Genomic DNA, 18,853 nt, shown 5'->3' on the forward strand with positions numbered 1-18,853 from the left:
TGTGCCTCAGAGACAAAGACTATTCATGGTGCAGTATATCCAACTCATTTATTAAAATATAAGGATTTACACTTACAATTTAGGCATGATGCTTCAGCATGTAAACAAAAAACCAGCCGCCGCTGTGGAGATCGGGCTCCGTTGTAACGTCACTTCCGGCTCCTCCTAAAGCATCATGCCTAAATTGTAAGTGTAAATCCTTATATTTTAATAAATGAGTTGGATATACTGCACCATGAATAGTCTTTGTCTCTGAGGCACACTAAAGATCGGACAAAGAGGATAGTACAAAAAACGATCAAGACAAGAAAGCAGCTCCACTAAGTAAGAAAGGACCGGGATTGAGATAAATTGAGTCTTTCGTTGAGCTTGGATAGATACCAAAGGCAAATTTATCTTGCCTATAAGGTGAGAGGCTAGAGCACTCAGAGGTGACACACAAGGTGAAGGAGATCATAGTCACTTAATTGCATGAGTGAAGCACGGATATAAGCGAGGAACGTATTCACACAAGCCATTTTGGATTACTCTATATAATCTTTTTCTTTTGGACTATTTCATTTAAATATTCATATTTGAAGGATCACAATTGAATTATTCACAGATATTTTTTCTAGCACCATTTTAATAGAAAATTGCATGGAGCACTTTATTTTGAGCACAATATATATGTGTTTTATTGTTTATGAATCAGATTGAAGACCAACACTGGATTTATAATTTATTTATTGATATCACTGGTAAAGAAGTAGCACTCTGATTTTTATTTATTTATTTATTCATTGATACACACCGTACTCATATATTTATTTATTTTAAGATATTCTCGACATTGATTGATTTTATTAATACATTTGCACTTTCATCACCTAATTATTTAAAAACATAAATATTATATTTATCACGCGGAGCACCTTGAAAGCAAGAATTGTACAAATCACTGCCACCAACCCAAATAGAGATCCATTAGAGCCAATCCCTGAAGCGCACCACTACCCTTAGAATTATATTATTTACTGCTTTAGTATCAGTCCCAGTGGCGCTGCAGCAGGGAGTCTCTAGCCACCTCAGACAGCGCAGGGATCACACACACCCCCTGATCGCTTTGTTGCTCTATTCTATTTCCCAAATAGCATTGCACTGCAACACACCTAATTGTACTGCTTAATTCTCCCATTCTCTGAGCTCTGTTGTACAGGCACCGCAAGAGGTTGATTACAAGTCAAAATTACACTACTTTCTACTATGTAAGAATGTATTTATGATTATATCAGTGCATTAATTTGTGTCTTTTTTATCTGACTGATGTTCAACTTTAATGTAGCTCTGAGTTTAGGTATTGTCCTGTATATATCAGAAATATACTATTAAAAGGGCATTCCTTTCAGAATCAATATTTTAGTTGTGGGTGGACTCTGGAGAGCTAATTTACTTATCGGCTGTATAAATCACCCCTTACCTCCAGCTATGAGAGCTGGAAGCTCAATTTATTGCTATGACTTCAGACAGACACAGTTAAAGTGCTCCTGTGATAGCTCCAAATAGATAAAAAGTATAGGATGAAGAAGAGTGCAGTATACGGTGGATATAGAAACTTGGGTGAAATTATATTTCTGCCTAAGGCTGGCCATACACGGAGCAAATTTCTTTCCTGCAATCATGGGTTGCATGAAATAAATTGGCTTGATTCTCCCAGATAGTGTTGACGCGGGGATCCCTCCTGCTAGGCCATTGTCTTCTCCCAGTGGGGGAAGCCATCCCCGCCAAGAGAAGACAGTGATTATTGCTAGCGGCTATAGCAGCCACTAGAGATAATCGCAGGAAAAACCCAGCATGCTGGTTATACCCAAGTTGATTGATCAATCAACTTGGTACATTCAGCCCACCCATACATGGTTCCTCCTGCCAAGATTCAAACCATGTATGGCCTTTCTTAGTTCCTGACAGCAATAAGGAGCTTGTGCCATTAGCTACCCAAGACTTAAATATTAGTATTAAGTGGGTGGATCCTTTAACTTAAAGTGCAACTTAAGACTCCTGTATAACAATCTAGTGATGTACCAAACCCAGGAAACAAGCCTCACAAAGTGAGCAAAAGACTGTCTTTACCTTCTCTGACTGAGGCTAATGTCAATGACAATGCTGATAGCCACGTCCAATGTATTGGAGGCAGGCACAGCCTACACGAGAATTACATTGCTTCTCTGAATAAAAGAGGAGTGCAGCATCATTGCCACACCCACACAGGAAACTATATTGGGCAGATTTCATTGGCAGACTCAAAAGGTATTTGTGGGACTAAGAGAAAAATCATAAGAGCAGAAGCAATTATAATCACGTTCCATACTACTTAAAAAAAAAAAAAACACTACCGTAACCAATCAGAAGTCAGATTTTTTTTTGTTTATCTACCCCACAAAAAAGACAGCTGAAATCAAACAGGTGACTGTACATAATATTTTCCCTCTACATTCCATTAGTTTTCATAGCTCAGTTTCTGTGCCAGTGATTTGAAATATTGATTCCAAATTTGTTCACTGTGTATGCTGTCAAACACTGGCTTCCTTACTAAAACATTTGAAATCACAAAATTGATTGTTCAGTAAAAAAAACAAAAAACAAAAAAAAAAAAACAATAATGTGCTTTTTATTAAGTCAATCTCTTTGCCTTGCATGAAATAACCTCTCTTGGCTAAAGAGCATGGCAAATTACCTTGTTCAAAGAGATAGCTGAGGCATAATTTTCGATCTGTATTTAAAAGTAAGCACTTTATTTACACATGAAATACTGCTTATTTCCATATTTTCCCCAAATGCCTAATTACTATAAATGTGTACTAACATGAGCATTATCTTTCGTTCTACATTCACTACTTCTGCTTGTTTGCTGATAGAGGACCTAACAGATGGAAATTTTAGCAGAACGGTGACTGATGTGGAAAAGATTATACAGTTCTGCCGTCCCAGATATTTCTATGCATGATATGGAAAGGCTCAAAGCAAAAGAACAGACTGATAGGCTGAGTTCCAGGAAATGGCAGCAGAATAGGATGAAGAAAAAAGTATTCTTATGAATAAATCAGAAAATAATTTCAACTGTTAAATGAACTGTTTTCTAAAAATGAAAATATAGACAAGCATAGCGTTCAAATCATCTCGTTTGCTGCCATATAACATGTCATCTGATTTTGAGTATGCATCTCTTTTAGAAGCATTATATCTTTTCGGTATTTGCGTTTGCTGTATGTGTAGACTATAATAAGGTACACTGTTAGACTGTGAAAAGATTAACTTTTTCTACATCATACAAGTGAAAATAAAACACAAACTTCTAAATCATTTGATCTATCACATACTTTTACAATATAGCTGACATGTGCCATTCATAAACAAACAAACTTTTCAATAAATACCCAACAATACTTTTCCGATGCTTTGGCCCTTTAAAATGACCTGAGCCAGATCCAAAAATCCTTGCTGCCTGTTTTGTTAACTTTACTGACATGTGCGGAAGATTCAGGTAATGCTGCCAATTTTAAAAGGTGGAACTATTAATTCACCAATTTTTTTAATTAATTAACTCTAACTTGTAGATAATGAACCTGGAGGTAATTAGGACAAAGTATAGGATGGGCAGGGTGCCTTCCCAGTACGCAGTGTAGCAGAGATGTGTACTTGCTGTTGCTACGCCCCCTGTCACTGGTTGGTGAAGTGGTTCTAAAGGCTCAAGGTTGTTTACCTTTATGCATTCTATGCATAAAGGTAAAAAATCTTCTCTGTGCAGTCCCCGCTAATACTTACCAGAACGCCATCGCGATCCAGTGATATGGATGAGAGCTTTCGCTCTCCAAGGACTATCCCTCCTCATTAATAGTAATAAAACAGAGCACTAAAGCGACCTCCAGCATATGGGAAATAGATGGAAAATCCAAAAAACAACTGAAGACAGGGTAGGGGGGAAAGTGGGGGAAAAGAGGGCACTGACAAATAATAAAATTATACTAAAAATGAACATGAAAATGAAAATGAATACGGTACAATACAATTAGGCTCAACAATGGTACCATGAGCAGGTGGATGATCCTAAAAGAAAATGTCCAAGGCACTGAGCAGCTTTTCCACAGATGAGGAGGAGAATCTGTATAGACAAAATTGGCTCCCGCTGCTGTCAATCCCCGCCAGTGAGCCAATGAGGAGAGAAAGGGGATGGGGCCTAACTCTGCGTATGAATGGACATGCAAAGCAGTGGCTCAGGAGTGATCCTGCTTGGATGCCCAAACAGCAATCTGTTTACAACAGGTACACAAATCTGTCACCTGCACTAATATTATTTGTCGTATGAAGACATGTCAGGATTCTAAAAGGTGTTCTAAACAGTCTTTATGAATTCCCCGCATTATATCTTTCTCATAATTAATATTTCTATTGATTCTATCCTAAAGATGATTTTATATTGTGATTGTCTGAATTCTTTATCTAACATAAGGCTTAAAAAAGCTCTGAAGAGCAATGTGTACATAAAGGATTTACAGGGCATTTGGCATACTTTCAGCTCCTTTAAGCACCTTAATCAGAAGTACTGGCTTTTACAGAAAAAAATATATACAGTAGGCTGCCTTTTTTTGACTCCTCCTTCTAAAAACACGACTTACCTGGCTGACATGCTTTCGTTTCGGTGATTTCTGAATCATGACCAGGAACAAGTATAGCGATAAGGTATGCTTTTTTCTGATACTCATGTGCTGCATGCTGTTCCATATATAGAGATATAGCAAATGTAATGCTTAAATATTTGTTAAAATGAATGTATAGTTTTTTGACATATTAACTACTTCACGTGATTTTGTTGAAGTAGTTATACCGAGGGGGGGGGCGGAGGGGGGGGCATCACCCCGGTACCGTTTTTTTAGAGGTCAGATTTTGTGGGATAACAACTGATGTAGCTAAATAGTCGCTCAGCCATTATCAGAAGCAGCATGAGGGGACGGGAGACCCGATCGACCAGCCGGCATGTCCACCAGCTGGCCGGAGTACCAAAACAAAGCCGGAATCGGCTTTGAAGGGGGTCTACGATGTAGTAACCTGTAAGCAACGTCACAACGTCAATTCAGGGTACTTGGCAGCCAACGGCACCGATTTAAAAAAAAATCCATGGTATTCAAAAATGCCAATTTTGGCGTTTTGAATACTTTGAAGTGCATAGGAGGGGTTTGGGGTCTTTTAGATCCCAGATCCCACCATAAAGAGTACCTGTCACTGCCTATTACTGTCACAAGGGATGTTTACGTTTCATGTAATAGCAAACAAATGATCAGAATTTTTTTTTTTTAAAGGAACAGTGTAAAAATAACAAAAATAAACAAATGAAAGTGCCCCCCCATCCCCAAGTGTGCACCCAAGAAAATGCATACGCAAGTCGCACCCGCAAACGTAAATAGTGTTCAAATTACATATATGAGGTGTCATCGTGATCCTCAGAATGAGAGCAAAAAGTTTAGCAAAAGGCCTCCTCTGTAACTCTAAACTGGTAACCGTTAAAAATGTTTAGAGCGTCACCTATGGAGATTTTTAGGTACCATAGTTTGTCGCCATTCCACGTGCAATTTTAAAGCGTAACATGTTAAGTATTAATTTACTCTACATAACATTATCTTTCACAATATATAAAAAAATTGAACTAACTTTACTGTTTAGGTCTTTTTTTTTCAATTCAGTGAAGTGTATTTTTTAAAAAAAAAATTGTGTGAAATATCGCTGCGCAAATACCGTGTAACATAAAATATTGCAATGAGCGCCATTTTTTTTTCTATAGGGTCTTTGCTAAATATATATATATATATATATATATATATATATATATATATATATATATATATATATATATATATATATATATATATATATATAATGTTTATGGGTTCTAAGTTATTTTCTAGCAAAAAATACTGATTTTAACGTGTAAACTACAAGGGTCAGAAATAGGCTTGATCTTGAAGTGGTTAAATACAATATAATATTTTATTATGTTAAGCACAAAATGACGCAATAAGCTGTTTTCAGCAAAGATGTTAATGGTAGTCTGCCGGACACTTGAAAAATAACTGCAGGCTCAGTTTCACATGTCCGCCAGGCTAATGTTAATATCTTTGCAGGAAAATGGCTTGTTGCATACAAAGATCAACAGCTGAAGCCTAAAATGGATGTGAACCCTCGCATATACCCTGTGAAGTGAACAGCCTCAGATGATACACAGAGTAGGAACAAATCTCCCTTTATAAGTCTTACTTGTATATGTGCTGTCTTCAGCTTTCTAGACTGTTTAGAATGTCCACGTTCTGTTAGAATTTTCTCTTCCTGATTCCTGATGTGGGAGGGAAGCTTGGCCATACACTGTGAGACAGCTGACTGGAGGAAAAGGCACACAACCCCTCTCCGCATAGAAGAATCATGAAGAGCTATGCCGTGAATAGACCAGCTCTCTGCTAATCTATTTATAGCACCCACCACTACACAAATTTCAGCTTGGTTTTATCTCAGTTGACGGAGAACTTGCCAGAAGTTATGCTGATAACAGAAGAACGGAGCAGGAGAAATCCACAGGACTTAGGGCTTTGAAGAGAGATAAGAAAACACTACAGATAGATGTGCCCAGATCAAATTTCATGAATGGGGTTTACCTCCACTTTAAAGTAGTATTAAACCAAAAAGAAACATTCATTATAATGCAGCTTAACAATTCTTAGATGTGATGGCTGCATTTGTTTTCTTTTTTAGGCATTCTTTCTTTTATTTGTATCTGGTGACCCAGCCAGTAAGTCTGTTGTGTTTTAAAAGAGCAAGCTCTCCTACAAACTTATCAGTTAGGAGTGTTAAGACAAACCATTTACCGCTGACAGGGGTGCTTAGAATGATCAGCTTTTATTAATAATGTAAAACCTTTATTCCAAAAATGAAAGAAACAATTGCTGTAACTGCATGTATAACTACAGTGTGAGCTGGAGATAGGATTCAGCTTGTTAGTGTAACAAAATCTGCAAGTGCATCTAACACTGCCCCCCCCCCCCCCCTCCAGACTGACAATACTGCTGTCTGCTGTGCTTCGTGTGCTCCTTCATCCAAAGTGGGGGCCCTCTGATACAGGAGGTATATTACTGGTCAGATCATCAGATGAAAACAGAGGAAAGAAGCTTAAAAAGAAAAACAATGCAGCCATCACATTTAATAGTTTGTAACCTACAATATTGGTTTTGATTTTGGTTTAGTACAGCTTTAAATTTTTCACACACAGCTAAATGATTTAGGTCTTGTTCACATAGGGCATAGCAATGTGTACCCTATGCAAGAACTGTGTTTACTTGCACAGGGACATACAAAAGATTGGTGCATCCCCATGCAGGCAGTCCCATTGATATCTATTGGGATGCAGCGGCTGCATAGACACAGCTGCTGCTCCAAATCGGACATCTGTGTTGGAGAAGGCACAGCCTTCTATGCATTCTATGCATTAAGGTAACAATTCTTCTCTGTGCAGCTCTGCCCCCAGCCTCCCTAATACTTACCTGAGACCAATCTCGATCCAGCGATCTGCTCTCCCAGCTCTCTCACTCCTCACTGGCTCAGGCACAGCAAGGGGAGCCATGGGTCCCCACTGCTGTCAATCACAGCCATTAAGGAGGAATCGGGGGGGGCAGGGCTGAGCCCTATTCTATGTGTCAATGAACACACAGAGCTGGGCCTAGGAGTGAGCAAGCATGAGTGCCCCCATAGCAAGCAACTTATTATGGGGGCACTCAGTAGGGGGAGGAGCCCAGAGCGCCAACGGAGGACCCGAGAAGAGAAGGATCGGGGCTGCTATGTGCAAAATGGTTGCACAGAGCAGGTAAGTATAACATGTTTGTTGCTTTTTTTTTTTTATTTCTTTAGTATCACTTTAAATGTAAGAATAAAATAAAAGAGAAAACATTATTTTATTTAAAATGTATAAAACTAAAAATATAACTATTTTGACATGAAATTATTTCAGTTTTCCTTTACAACTGATTGGGAAAATTGATCAGCCTACATCCACCATAACATCATCTTTGGCAATTGCACAAAATCCACAAAGTATACCAGTACCAAGATGCAAATAGAGAATATCAGCTTTAGTGAACAAAATGTGTTCAAACCCAAGCCCACCCAGTTGTGTGACAATAGCGAATGAATATTCTCTATTGTCACATGGATTCTCCTCCTGGCGAATCTGGAAGCGGGTCCTGAGACCCGTTTCCCGATTGGCCGAAAGGAGAAGCCATGCTATTGGCCAGGGAGGAGGAGGAGGGAGGAGACACAGGGGAAGCCCGACCCATGGAGGAGACTGACGGGGAAGCCGCCGCCCCTACCTGCACTCCACATGTCAGTCCAGGGTGAGTGAGCCGGAGACCGGGGGGTGGTGTGGTCCGGGGGGGGGGTATGGTGTGCGCGTTGGAGCTGGCGTGGTCTGGGGGGGGGTATGGTGAACAGGCTGGAACTGGTGTTGTCCATCTGCCGCCCCCCCCCCCGACCCATGGAGCACCAGCCGCCACTGATGACTTGTTGACTTTCCTCTTTCATTATCTTGCTTTCTTCTGTAGCAAGGTACTATAAAAAGTAAAGCTCACAATCATCTCTTGATAACTTACATAAATTGCCAAATAATATTGCAGCTATTATACAGCCTTGAAAATGGTTTGATTTTGTTTTGAATTGTTACCTCAGTCCTATGTATTGCCTGAATAACTCTCCCATCACTACTGCAACAAAGATAGACAGACAAAGCGTAGAGCGTACAAATTTGCTAGTCCTTTTCTCATTAAGAATTACCACAAAATGAGGCTTACATCCCTGCTTAAACAACCTTTCAGCTTAGGGCATATAATTATTCCATGCAATGTGTTACAGCACCCTTTCGGCTAGTAAGCCTCCTGCGATTTCTTCAGTATCACTCTATAAAAGCAGCTGCTCAGCAACATCTAATCTTGTTACAGAAAGATTCAAGAAAGTATTCCAATATGCATGGACATTTACTAAGTCTCATATGGGAAGGGATCCTAATTAAGATGCTAACTTTAACACATCTAATTCGATTACTGTTAATTTATATTTCATAATAAATATTAAATCAATGTACTGTTTTCCACTACTGTTCTTGCCAGCAGCTTTTATTATATATGTGTATTGATATGGCTTATTTCTGCCTACCAGCTGTTCTGTGTGCAAATGGCTTCCTTAATGCACTATTCTCGTTTTCCAATACTGTTCGTTGTTCGAAAGCATCTGGTAGTTAACAAGTTTATTAATAACATTAGTCACTTTCCTTGTGGAAGTGTTAGGATACATTAGTTAATTGTCTCATTTGCCAACTGATGAAAGTGAAAAAAGCGGTTTAGTTTACAATGGCATGGTACCAATTTGGGACATTATGAAAAAAGGAGGATTGGACATGATCAAAGCATATTTTTACTGGATGAAATGCTTTTTAATAATTACAGGACCTTGTGTATGAAAGTACTTTTAGTATAGAACACACCTACTGACGAACTAAGACTGATTAAGTGCCAGACAAAACCTTATTGATGTTAGTAATGGATGTTTTACCACTTGTACCTACAGACAGGTAAGCCTTATTACAGGTACTGTGAATATCTCCTAAACTTTAACTGTTTAGGAGATATTTACACTGCACGAAGCTGGTGAGGTCAAACGTTCCAGTATACTGTGCCAGACCTTCAGTGCCTGTGCTGTAAACAGTGACTCCCACGCATGCATGGGAGTGATATTATCGCGTCACTGGTCCCTCATGTAGCCAGAAGCCATGAACCCAGGACGAAGACTGGGTGAAGATGGCAGTCCTGTCAGCGGTGGCAGCGTGTCACTGGAGGAGTAAATTTTATGGTAAGTCTCTCACAATGTGCTAGTAGCACATTATGATATTGCCTTACAGGGGAATTTTTTTTTTTTTTTTAACTGTCGTTTACTACCATTTTAATGAGTAGGGACTGTTAATTTACCAATCTGACTGTTCATTGAGCTCAGCAGATAATCAACCAATCATGTAAAATAATAAATCCTGTTTTTTCCCCCCATTGCATGAGTAGAGATTTATGACTGGATCTATGGTGAGTCATGTGAGCCTTTGGCTTTCTACATCAATTTAAGAGGAAAACAAACAGATTGTGAAAGATCATTACAATGCCTGATTACGCTTTGCAGGACATTCCATAGGAAACAAGACTTGCAGGTACAATAGTAGCATGATTACATGTATTAGGAGGTATATAATTTACCTCCATTGTGTAGTCCATGTACACTGGACACTGGTAGAAATCAGTCCCATCTGCAGGTTGTTTGACATTCCCAAGGAGGGTAGGAATTATGATGACATATGGTAATGGATTAAATGTATTCCTGTAAGAAAAATATAATAATAAATATTACTTGCAGCAGAATGCAACAATGTAATGTGTCAACCTCTAGAAAACTGAAAATAGTATTGCAAAGGTCATAATTACACATTTTTAAAGATGGAACTGTTAAATTACATTGCCAATAGCTGTAAAAACTGCACAAATTGACTTACACCTACATTTATCAAATGAAATAAGTATTTATATAAGAGGGTGAATGTGTTTGAGAGTGTGTGTTTGTCTCCAAATGCAAACTCTAAAAGTCAGCAAACAACAATGAGTACCTGGAATCTACAAAGTGATTTTTTTGGAAATCCCATTCTGCACCTTGTAATATGAGACCCTCAAGACAGAGCGTATAGACCTCATTGTCTAGTTTATAGTCTGGATATTCTTTTATATGACATTGGAGTACCACCTGCAGGTGAAATCAATACAGTGAAATAATTTATTATAACGTATCAACAGCATACATTGCAGATTACATTTTTATGTTCATAACTAAATAAAATAGCAATAAAAATAGAAATACAATATCAAGAAAAATATAATATTAAAATGCATATAAAAATAGACACCGTTTAGGATTAGACAAGTCTTAATGTAGCCAAACTGAATTGTGAAAATGCGACTTAAGTTAAGTTTACTTTCACAGTTACATTGTTAACCTATTGTTTCATAGTCTCTTGTTGACAAAAATGTATAAATTAAATGAACCTGTGTTTTGCCCAGTTGACTTCTCTTAACTCTACTTCACCCCCCTTTGGGAGGCTGGGCTCATGGCTGAGGACCCTCCTTATCTCCATGCACTAGCACTGTCATGTGGTAGAAGAGGGAGTCAGATACATACACCTCATGTAACTACACTTGTGAGAGTAGAGATGGTATATAAACTGTTAGTGTGACTTTCATTAAAGTGAAAATGTTTCTATTTGCTTCATGAGAAATAAATATATAAATAAAACTACCTATTCCTTAACTGACCTTACACAGTCCAGTGTGTTTTTTCAAGATCAAAAATGCATTGACAGTAGGTTATATGGGTTTCAGTGGCATAGTTCACACCAGTGCAGTGAGTTCCATTGTGTTCCAGTGCAGTCAAAACAATTAGAATATGTAGCATTATTTCTGCACTGAACTGTACTGGAACATGGTAAAATGCATAAAAAATGCACTGGAATGTGTTTTTGCCTGCAATTTCTGTTGGTTGTTAGGAGCCGGTATAAGTCATTGGTTGTTAAAGTGGAGTTCCACCCTCCGCTTTAGGGAGTCCTGACCCCCTGACATGCCACATTTGGCATGTCATTTTTTTTGGGGGGGAGCGGGTACCTAGTTTTGACAGGTACCCGCTCCCACTTCCGCTCAGAGCGCCGCGGCGCCCTGAACGTAAGTTCTCCTCTCCCCCTCCCTCCCTGCAATCTTCTGGGATACGTCAGAGGTCCCAGAAGATTGCCGGCCAATCAAGACGCGCAGCGCGACTCGCGCATGCGCAGTGGGTACCCGGCTGTGAAGCCGCAAACTGTCACAGCCTGGTTCCCACAGCAGTGATGCCGGCGCCGAGGGAGAGGATCGAGGCTTCGGGCGGCCGCATCGCTGGACCGTTGGACAGGTGAGTGAATGGCTGGAACTCCGCTTTAAGAAGCCAGCACCCATCGGTGTCCTAACAGCAATGAGTCATCCCTGCTGTCATCAGCAGCGATGAGTTATCAGTTGTTAAGGAGTCGGCACCCACCGGCTTCCCAACAAACATGATTAATTCCTGCTGTCAGCGGGGATTCCGTACAGACAACAGAATGTAAACAAAAGAGCTGACATAAAAAAAAAAGCAGCATGAGGGCCCCCCTCATCCCATACTAAGTCTAGTATGGATTTTGAAGGGCACCCCACACTAAAAACACACCAAAAAAATGCATGGGTCCCCCCAAAATCCATACCAGGCCTTTCGGTCTGGTATGGTTTTTAGGGTAAACATAAAGAAATGGCTTGGGCCCCCCCCCTCAAAATCCATACCATACTGTTATATAGACATGCAGCTCAGCAGGCCAGGAAAGGGGGGACAAGCAAGGGCCCCCTCCTGAACTATACCAGGCCACATTCCCTAGCAACTTAGTTGTGAATCCACTGATTGATTACTTTTTTATTATTATCTTTACTATTTCTCTACTGTGGTGTCCAGGCTGCACAAACATGGCCCTGGTCGGAATTAATTTTCTTTTCTTTTTTAGAAATAATTTGTCTATATTGTGTTCTTGTAATAAGTGGTAAAAAAATGTTGGGATGGTTGCAATGCCTCTCTCTGGCCACAAGATGTCCTCACACATGCGCCTTGGCTCCCGTACCCTGACGCAGCCATTGTGACTAATTGGCTGTCTCGGCGGTATAAAAATGGAGCGATGTATGGCGTGATTACGTCCTGAAGAAGCGTGCATCGGCACGCAAAACGCTTTGACATCACGAGTTGGGCTCGTCACTCCACCCTGCACTCCACAGTGCCCGCCCCCCACAGTACAGTCTGGAATTTCAAAGTCATCTTGATTGGCTAAGGATACATGGAAGGGCCGTTACAGTGGAATATACCCACATGAAACCTCAGGCTACAGTTCAGCTCCAGCAGTGCCTGGCGAATTTGAAAGTGATCTGAGTCCAGCCTGGTATGGTAAATTAACTGCCTATCAGCAATGTACATCCCTATTATTCTACTGCGGACTGGTAAGAGAGTTTATGATTTCAACCACTGCAGTGAAAAGACAAACAGGATTTGACTGCAGACTGTGGGCTATCAACTCATCGGACTGTCTGGTTGATTGTCAGCCCACAGTTAGCACCTGTATTTGAACCATTAGGGGGTTGCATTGAGGCTGGGACCATTTCCAACTAGCTGAGCACTGTGACACACAATGACGGAGTTAAAAAACAGGGTGTGAGTTTGTTCAATTATTGAATCCTTTGCCCCCAATTTGCTGCAACTTTAATCTACTGCATTGTCCGACCCAGTGGAGCCAAAACCATAGATACTGTTTGATGAAGCAACAACTTTGATCTATTATTGACGTAAAGTGTCCCGCTATATTTTATATATCCATAACCAACTCTTGGAGTCCTGTAGGAGGTCTTGACACCTATAAACGGAAAGTTTGAGTACATAACATAGCAACTTTTTGATACAAGGGGATTTGACTGTCCCCATCGATTGGTGCTTAGTGGGGATTATCATTAACAATTTGATTACTCTCTCTCTCTTGTTCAAGGTGATAAGCCTCTAGGAATTTGGGCTCTGTTTGGTGATTCTGCACTAGGAGGATATGGAAATATTTACAATTGCTGATTCATTCAGCATTCTACAGTATTCTTTAACAATTTTTCTGTTGCTGATTTTCTACATGTATGGTTTACTGGTGGGGACTGTGGTGCTGGTGGGGAGGGATCTTGAGTGCAGGGTGGAGTGTATAGGAGCCCATTAGTGTTTTTAAAGTGTTTGTGCATGTGGTTATTCATTGGTGGCGTTCTCACAGGTCTTATTACAGTCAGGCTGCATAGTTGTGGCTGATTTTTTTACACTGATATTCTCAATAAAATTATTTTTGAATTTTCATTAACCAGTGTTGAGCTCACGTATTGCAACCCCTTTGTTTTTCTTTTTTCTTTTTGTGACACAATGTTTATGGTTGCTGGGCTTCCCAGGCCTATATTGACCGTTTGGTATGAATCATGGCAGGTGTAACCCCTGATCTCAATTATTGAGTAGGAGTTTAAGGTACCCGAGGACATCTTTCTTGTTTGGCCACATTCCCTCGACATGGAGGGGGGAATTTTGCCAGGGGGGCATTTTGCCAGAAATCCCCACTGACAGCAGGGATGACTCATTATTAGGAAGCTGGCAGGAGCTGGCTGCTTACCAACTGATGACTCATTCCTGTTCAAGATAGCAGGGATTAGTCACTTGTTGTTAGGATGAAGGCGGGTGCTGGCTCCTAATAACCAAAGCACAGAAAACTATAGTGAAGAAAAAAAAAAAAACAAGAGGGAAAAAACACACTAGAACGCTTAGAAAATGCACCAAAATAGCATGTAAATGCGCATGCAGAAAGGCATCTGGACTGATTTTCTGAAGTGTGAACAGGCCTTTACTATGATGGGCTTTTTTTTTTAACTTGGTATAAAAGGAACAGAAATGTACAATATGGCAATACTATCTTGATTTTCAGTGCATGCACCATGCAAAACTGTTTTTATGTTTATATAGAAAATGTTTACTTAATTAACACTGTGAACTACAAAAAAAGAAGTAATGCAGCAGCATTATATCATTCGCTGCCTTATTTGTACAGTATCTCACAAAAGTGAGTACACCCCTCACATTTTTGTAAGTATGTTATTATACCTTTTCATGTGGCAACACTGAAGAAATTACACTTTACTAAAATGTAAAGTAGTGAGTGTACAGCATGTATAACAGCCTGTATAACAGCCATTAATGTCTAAACTGCTGGCAACAAAAGTGAGTACACCCCTAAGTCAAAATGTCCAAATGGGGCCAAAGTGTCAATATTTTGTGTGGCCACCATTATTTTCCAGCACTGCCTTAACCCTCTTGGGCATGGAGTTCACCAGAGCTTACATGTTGCCACTGGAGTCCTCTTCGACTCCTCCATGACAACATCACGGAGCTAGTGGATGTTAGAGACCTTGCGCTCCTCCACCTTCCATTTGAGGATGCCCCACAGATGCTCAATAGGGTTTAGGTCTGGAGACATGTTTGGCCAGTCCATCATCTTTACCCTCAGCTTCTTTAGCAAGGCAGTGGTCATCTTGGAGGTGTGTTTTGGATCATTATCATGTTGGAATACTGCCCTGGGGCCCAGTCTCCAAATGTAGGGGGGTCATGCTCTGTTTCAGTATGTTACAATACATGTTGGCTCAATGAACTGTAGCTCCCCAGTGCCGGCAGCAGCCCCAGACCATTACACTCCCACCGCCATGCTTGACTGTAGACAAGACACACTTGCCTTTGTACTCCTCACCTGGTTGCCTCCACACACGCTTGACACCATCTAAACCAAATATGTTTATCTTGGTGTCATCAAACCACAGGACACAGTTCCAGTAATCCATGTCCTTAGTCTGCTTATCTTCAGCAAACTATTTGCAGGCTTTTTTTGTGCATCATCTTTAGAAGAGGCTTCCTTCTGGGACGACAGCAATGCAGACCAATTTGATGCAGTGTGAGGCGTATGGTCTGAGCACTGACAGGCTGACCCCCCACCCCTTCAAACTCTGCAGCAATGCTGGCAGCACTCATACGTCTATTTCCCAAAGGAAACCTCTGGATATGATGCTGAGCACATGCACTCATCTGCTTTGGTCGACCATGGTGAGGCCTATTCTGAGTGGAACGTGTCCTGTTTAACCGCTGTATGGTCTTGGCAACTGTGCTGAGGCTCAGTTTCAGGGTATTCTTCTTATAGCCCAGGAGGCCATCTTTATGTAGAGCAACAATTCTTTTTTTCAGATCCTTTAGAGAGTTCTTTGCCATGAGGTGCCATGTTGAACTTTCAGTGACCAGTATCAGAAAATTAGAACGATAACACCAAATTTAACACACCTGCTCCCCATTCACATCTGAGACCTTGTAACACTAATGAGTAACATGACTCCAAGGAGGGAAAATGGCTAATTGGGCCCAATTTGGACATTTTCACTTAGGGGTGTACTCACTTTTATTGCCAGCGATATAGACAATAATGGCTGTGTGTTGAGTTGTTTTGAGGGGACAGCAAATTTACACTGTTAAACAAACTGTACACTCACTAGTTTATATTGTAGCAAAGTGTAATTTCTTCAGTGTTGTCACACGAAAAGATATAATAAAATATTTACAAAAATGTGAGGGGTGTACTCACTTTTGTGAGATACTGTATAACCACTATAGTTACCAAAAGAGGTTTGAAAGCATACCTCATGCAGTAAATATCCATGACGAACTGCAAACTCAGTTCTCAGTGCCAACAACAAGCCCTCTGGGTTATCCAGAACTCCAGCACTTATGGAAGTCAAAGCTTCCTTTTCACTCTTGGCAAACGGTATTAGACCTTTCCTCACCCACTGCTTGAGCTGTTTATGTTTCTTTTGCAGACCTAGAAGAAGTAAAATAGACAAAGTAATTGCCAAATGTTATGGAGTCACAACAATATAACTTTATGTGCTGCAGTTACAACACAAGAAAGATTTATTGGTACATTAAGCTCTCAGGCAGCGACAAGAAGATGTTAAAATGGACACCGGACAGCTTTTTTACCATTCAGTGTTCACAGCGAGACATTCTTACTGAGTGCTATTTTCAGCCAACTTTAGCAACATGCTCAAATAGGTGAGAGGCTAAGTAACCTCAATGCACAGCAGCTTTGTTGACTTTTTGGCACAGGAATTCAGCATTTCTTATGTAGCAGGATACTGAGCCAAGCTAACAGTTTGACATTTAGATGGCCCATCTGTTTGTTTGAATTGTTGTCCATATCTGAAAAAATGGACCAAACTTGACAGGATTGATAACATTGATATAAAAGACATCACATTCTTACCTGGATTGAAGTGGTGACTAAACTGCTAAAAGAAAATAATTTCTTCCAGCTTATTATAATGTGTTCTTGGCCTCGTTTTTAAAATCTGTAGCTTCTGCTGCTTTGCTAATCTAAAAAATTTGCAGCAGTAACTTAGCACAGATGGTTCGGTCCCCTTCTCATATCAAAGACAACATTGCCTATTAGAGTAACATGTTAGTGACTGAAGCTATGTTATGTCTGCTTTCCATATTCAGCTGTAGAACAGAAAAAACTAAAATGGCACTTTGTGATAAGATTAGTCAGTGTAGATAAATTACTGCAAGCACCATGTTGTATAAACCGTGTTCTAATTTTATGCATAAGCTACATTAAATAACAAAACAATTTAAATGTAGTAGTTAACAAATTTAAGAACGCTTGTGACCGGTTAATAGTGACACCCATGACTGAATTTTAATTATATGCCATCATAGGTTTTTATTGCTTTGCCTCCCCAAGGACTAAAGATCAATGCTGCCACACAGTTTAATGAATCTTAAATTAAATAAATACATGTAATATTTATGTGATAAAATATAAATTATTTACTATTTTGTGTCTGCTGGAAATGTAACGATAAGGCAATATACATATTTGGGCCAAGAGACACCTGTACTGTACAAAAGCCAAAGAAAATATACATTGTTTCAGCCTGCAACATTTTCCCAAGCATGTGAGTTGTAAAAATAATAAGAAGCTTAAAAAAAAAAATCTACAAATTCATGACAGACACCATGTTAACTGGTTCATTCCTAGCTTTCTCCCCAAACTACACAGGGTCTTAAATGCAAATACTCATAGAACAAAGCCTATTGTCTGATATTTAGCTTGATAAATGAATCATGATAAAAAGTGGAAGACGTGCTATGTCACTATGAAGCCACGTAGGTAAGGGATGACCTATTTGGTCAGAATTTACAAAGCTGCCTGACCAAATTTGAAAGTCTGTGATAAGCTACCTGTCGCTGCATCGTGTTCATATTCCTCATTAACAACTACATATCACCTATTAAACTGTATTATTTGTGGTTAATGTAATTTTTTTTCAGACATTGTTTTTTTTTTTTGTTTTATCTGTGTGTGTACTAGTGGTTGCCAAAATTAACTACATGGCCTGTCTTCAGCTAACATGTTGAAGGTAACACAATAAGAGAAATCCCTTTTCTGTCGACTGTGAAAATGATTACTGCTCCATCCATTCAGCCAATAATCATGTCATACATCTTGCTGTCAGGAGTCACATCATTAGCAGCAGCTCACTGCAGTAAAATGATGGTGGGTACCTGGCATGCTGTACAGTAAATTGGAAATTTATGTATGAAATAAGAATAACTAGTTAATGAACCTATATGTTACATGACTTGCCTTCCAGCCAAGTGCTGATATTATGAGATGTCTGGCAGCTGTGTGAAGTAAGCCAAGATTTTGGGACCTCTGCTCTCTGTAAGGAATCTGCAACGTCTCTCAGATTTTCGGGAATTGCTGTCAGTCCACCCAGCAAACACCTTGACAATGAAGAAATGTTGTGTTTGATTTGTTTAAGGGAATTGTTCAAACAGTTGCACTCCTGTAACAAAATAATAAATCATGACTGGTTAATAAAAAATTGTTAATTATGCATTAACAAATCATAGATCATACAATTATTTATATATTAAAATAGAGCTGCAGACAAAAAAAAGATAAAAATAAAGATAAGGTAAAAGATAAAAAAACCAAACCAGCTTTTGCTGTATTATTCAGGTCTCTTTTTCTGTTGCTAAATGTTCAAGTCTGATGAGCAGAGACATTCAACGGACTTCCTCCAAGCCTAATTTCTTCTGGAACCAT

General features: G+C 39.6%; 1 protein-coding gene across 1 annotated transcript in view; it reads right to left on the reverse strand.

The window, feature by feature from the left end:
- The window catches only part of LOC309548132 (uncharacterized protein), a 707,228-nt gene that overhangs the window by 47,964 nt on the left and 640,411 nt on the right, over positions 1-18,853 (reverse strand). The window contains exons 94-97 of the mRNA XM_082248097.1: positions 18,389-18,590; positions 16,380-16,558; positions 10,709-10,842; positions 10,305-10,425 (exon numbers count right to left, since the gene is read on the reverse strand). Coding sequence (XP_082104223.1) covers positions 10,305-10,425; positions 10,709-10,842; positions 16,380-16,558; positions 18,389-18,590 — 636 coding nt within the window. The remainder of the gene's footprint in view (positions 1-10,304; positions 10,426-10,708; positions 10,843-16,379; positions 16,559-18,388; positions 18,591-18,853) is intronic.

The sequence above is a fragment of the Pelophylax lessonae genome (assembly GCF_965119305.1).
Source record: "Pelophylax lessonae genome assembly, chromosome: 2".
NCBI classification, from domain to species: Eukaryota; Metazoa; Chordata; class Amphibia; order Anura; family Ranidae; genus Pelophylax; species Pelophylax lessonae.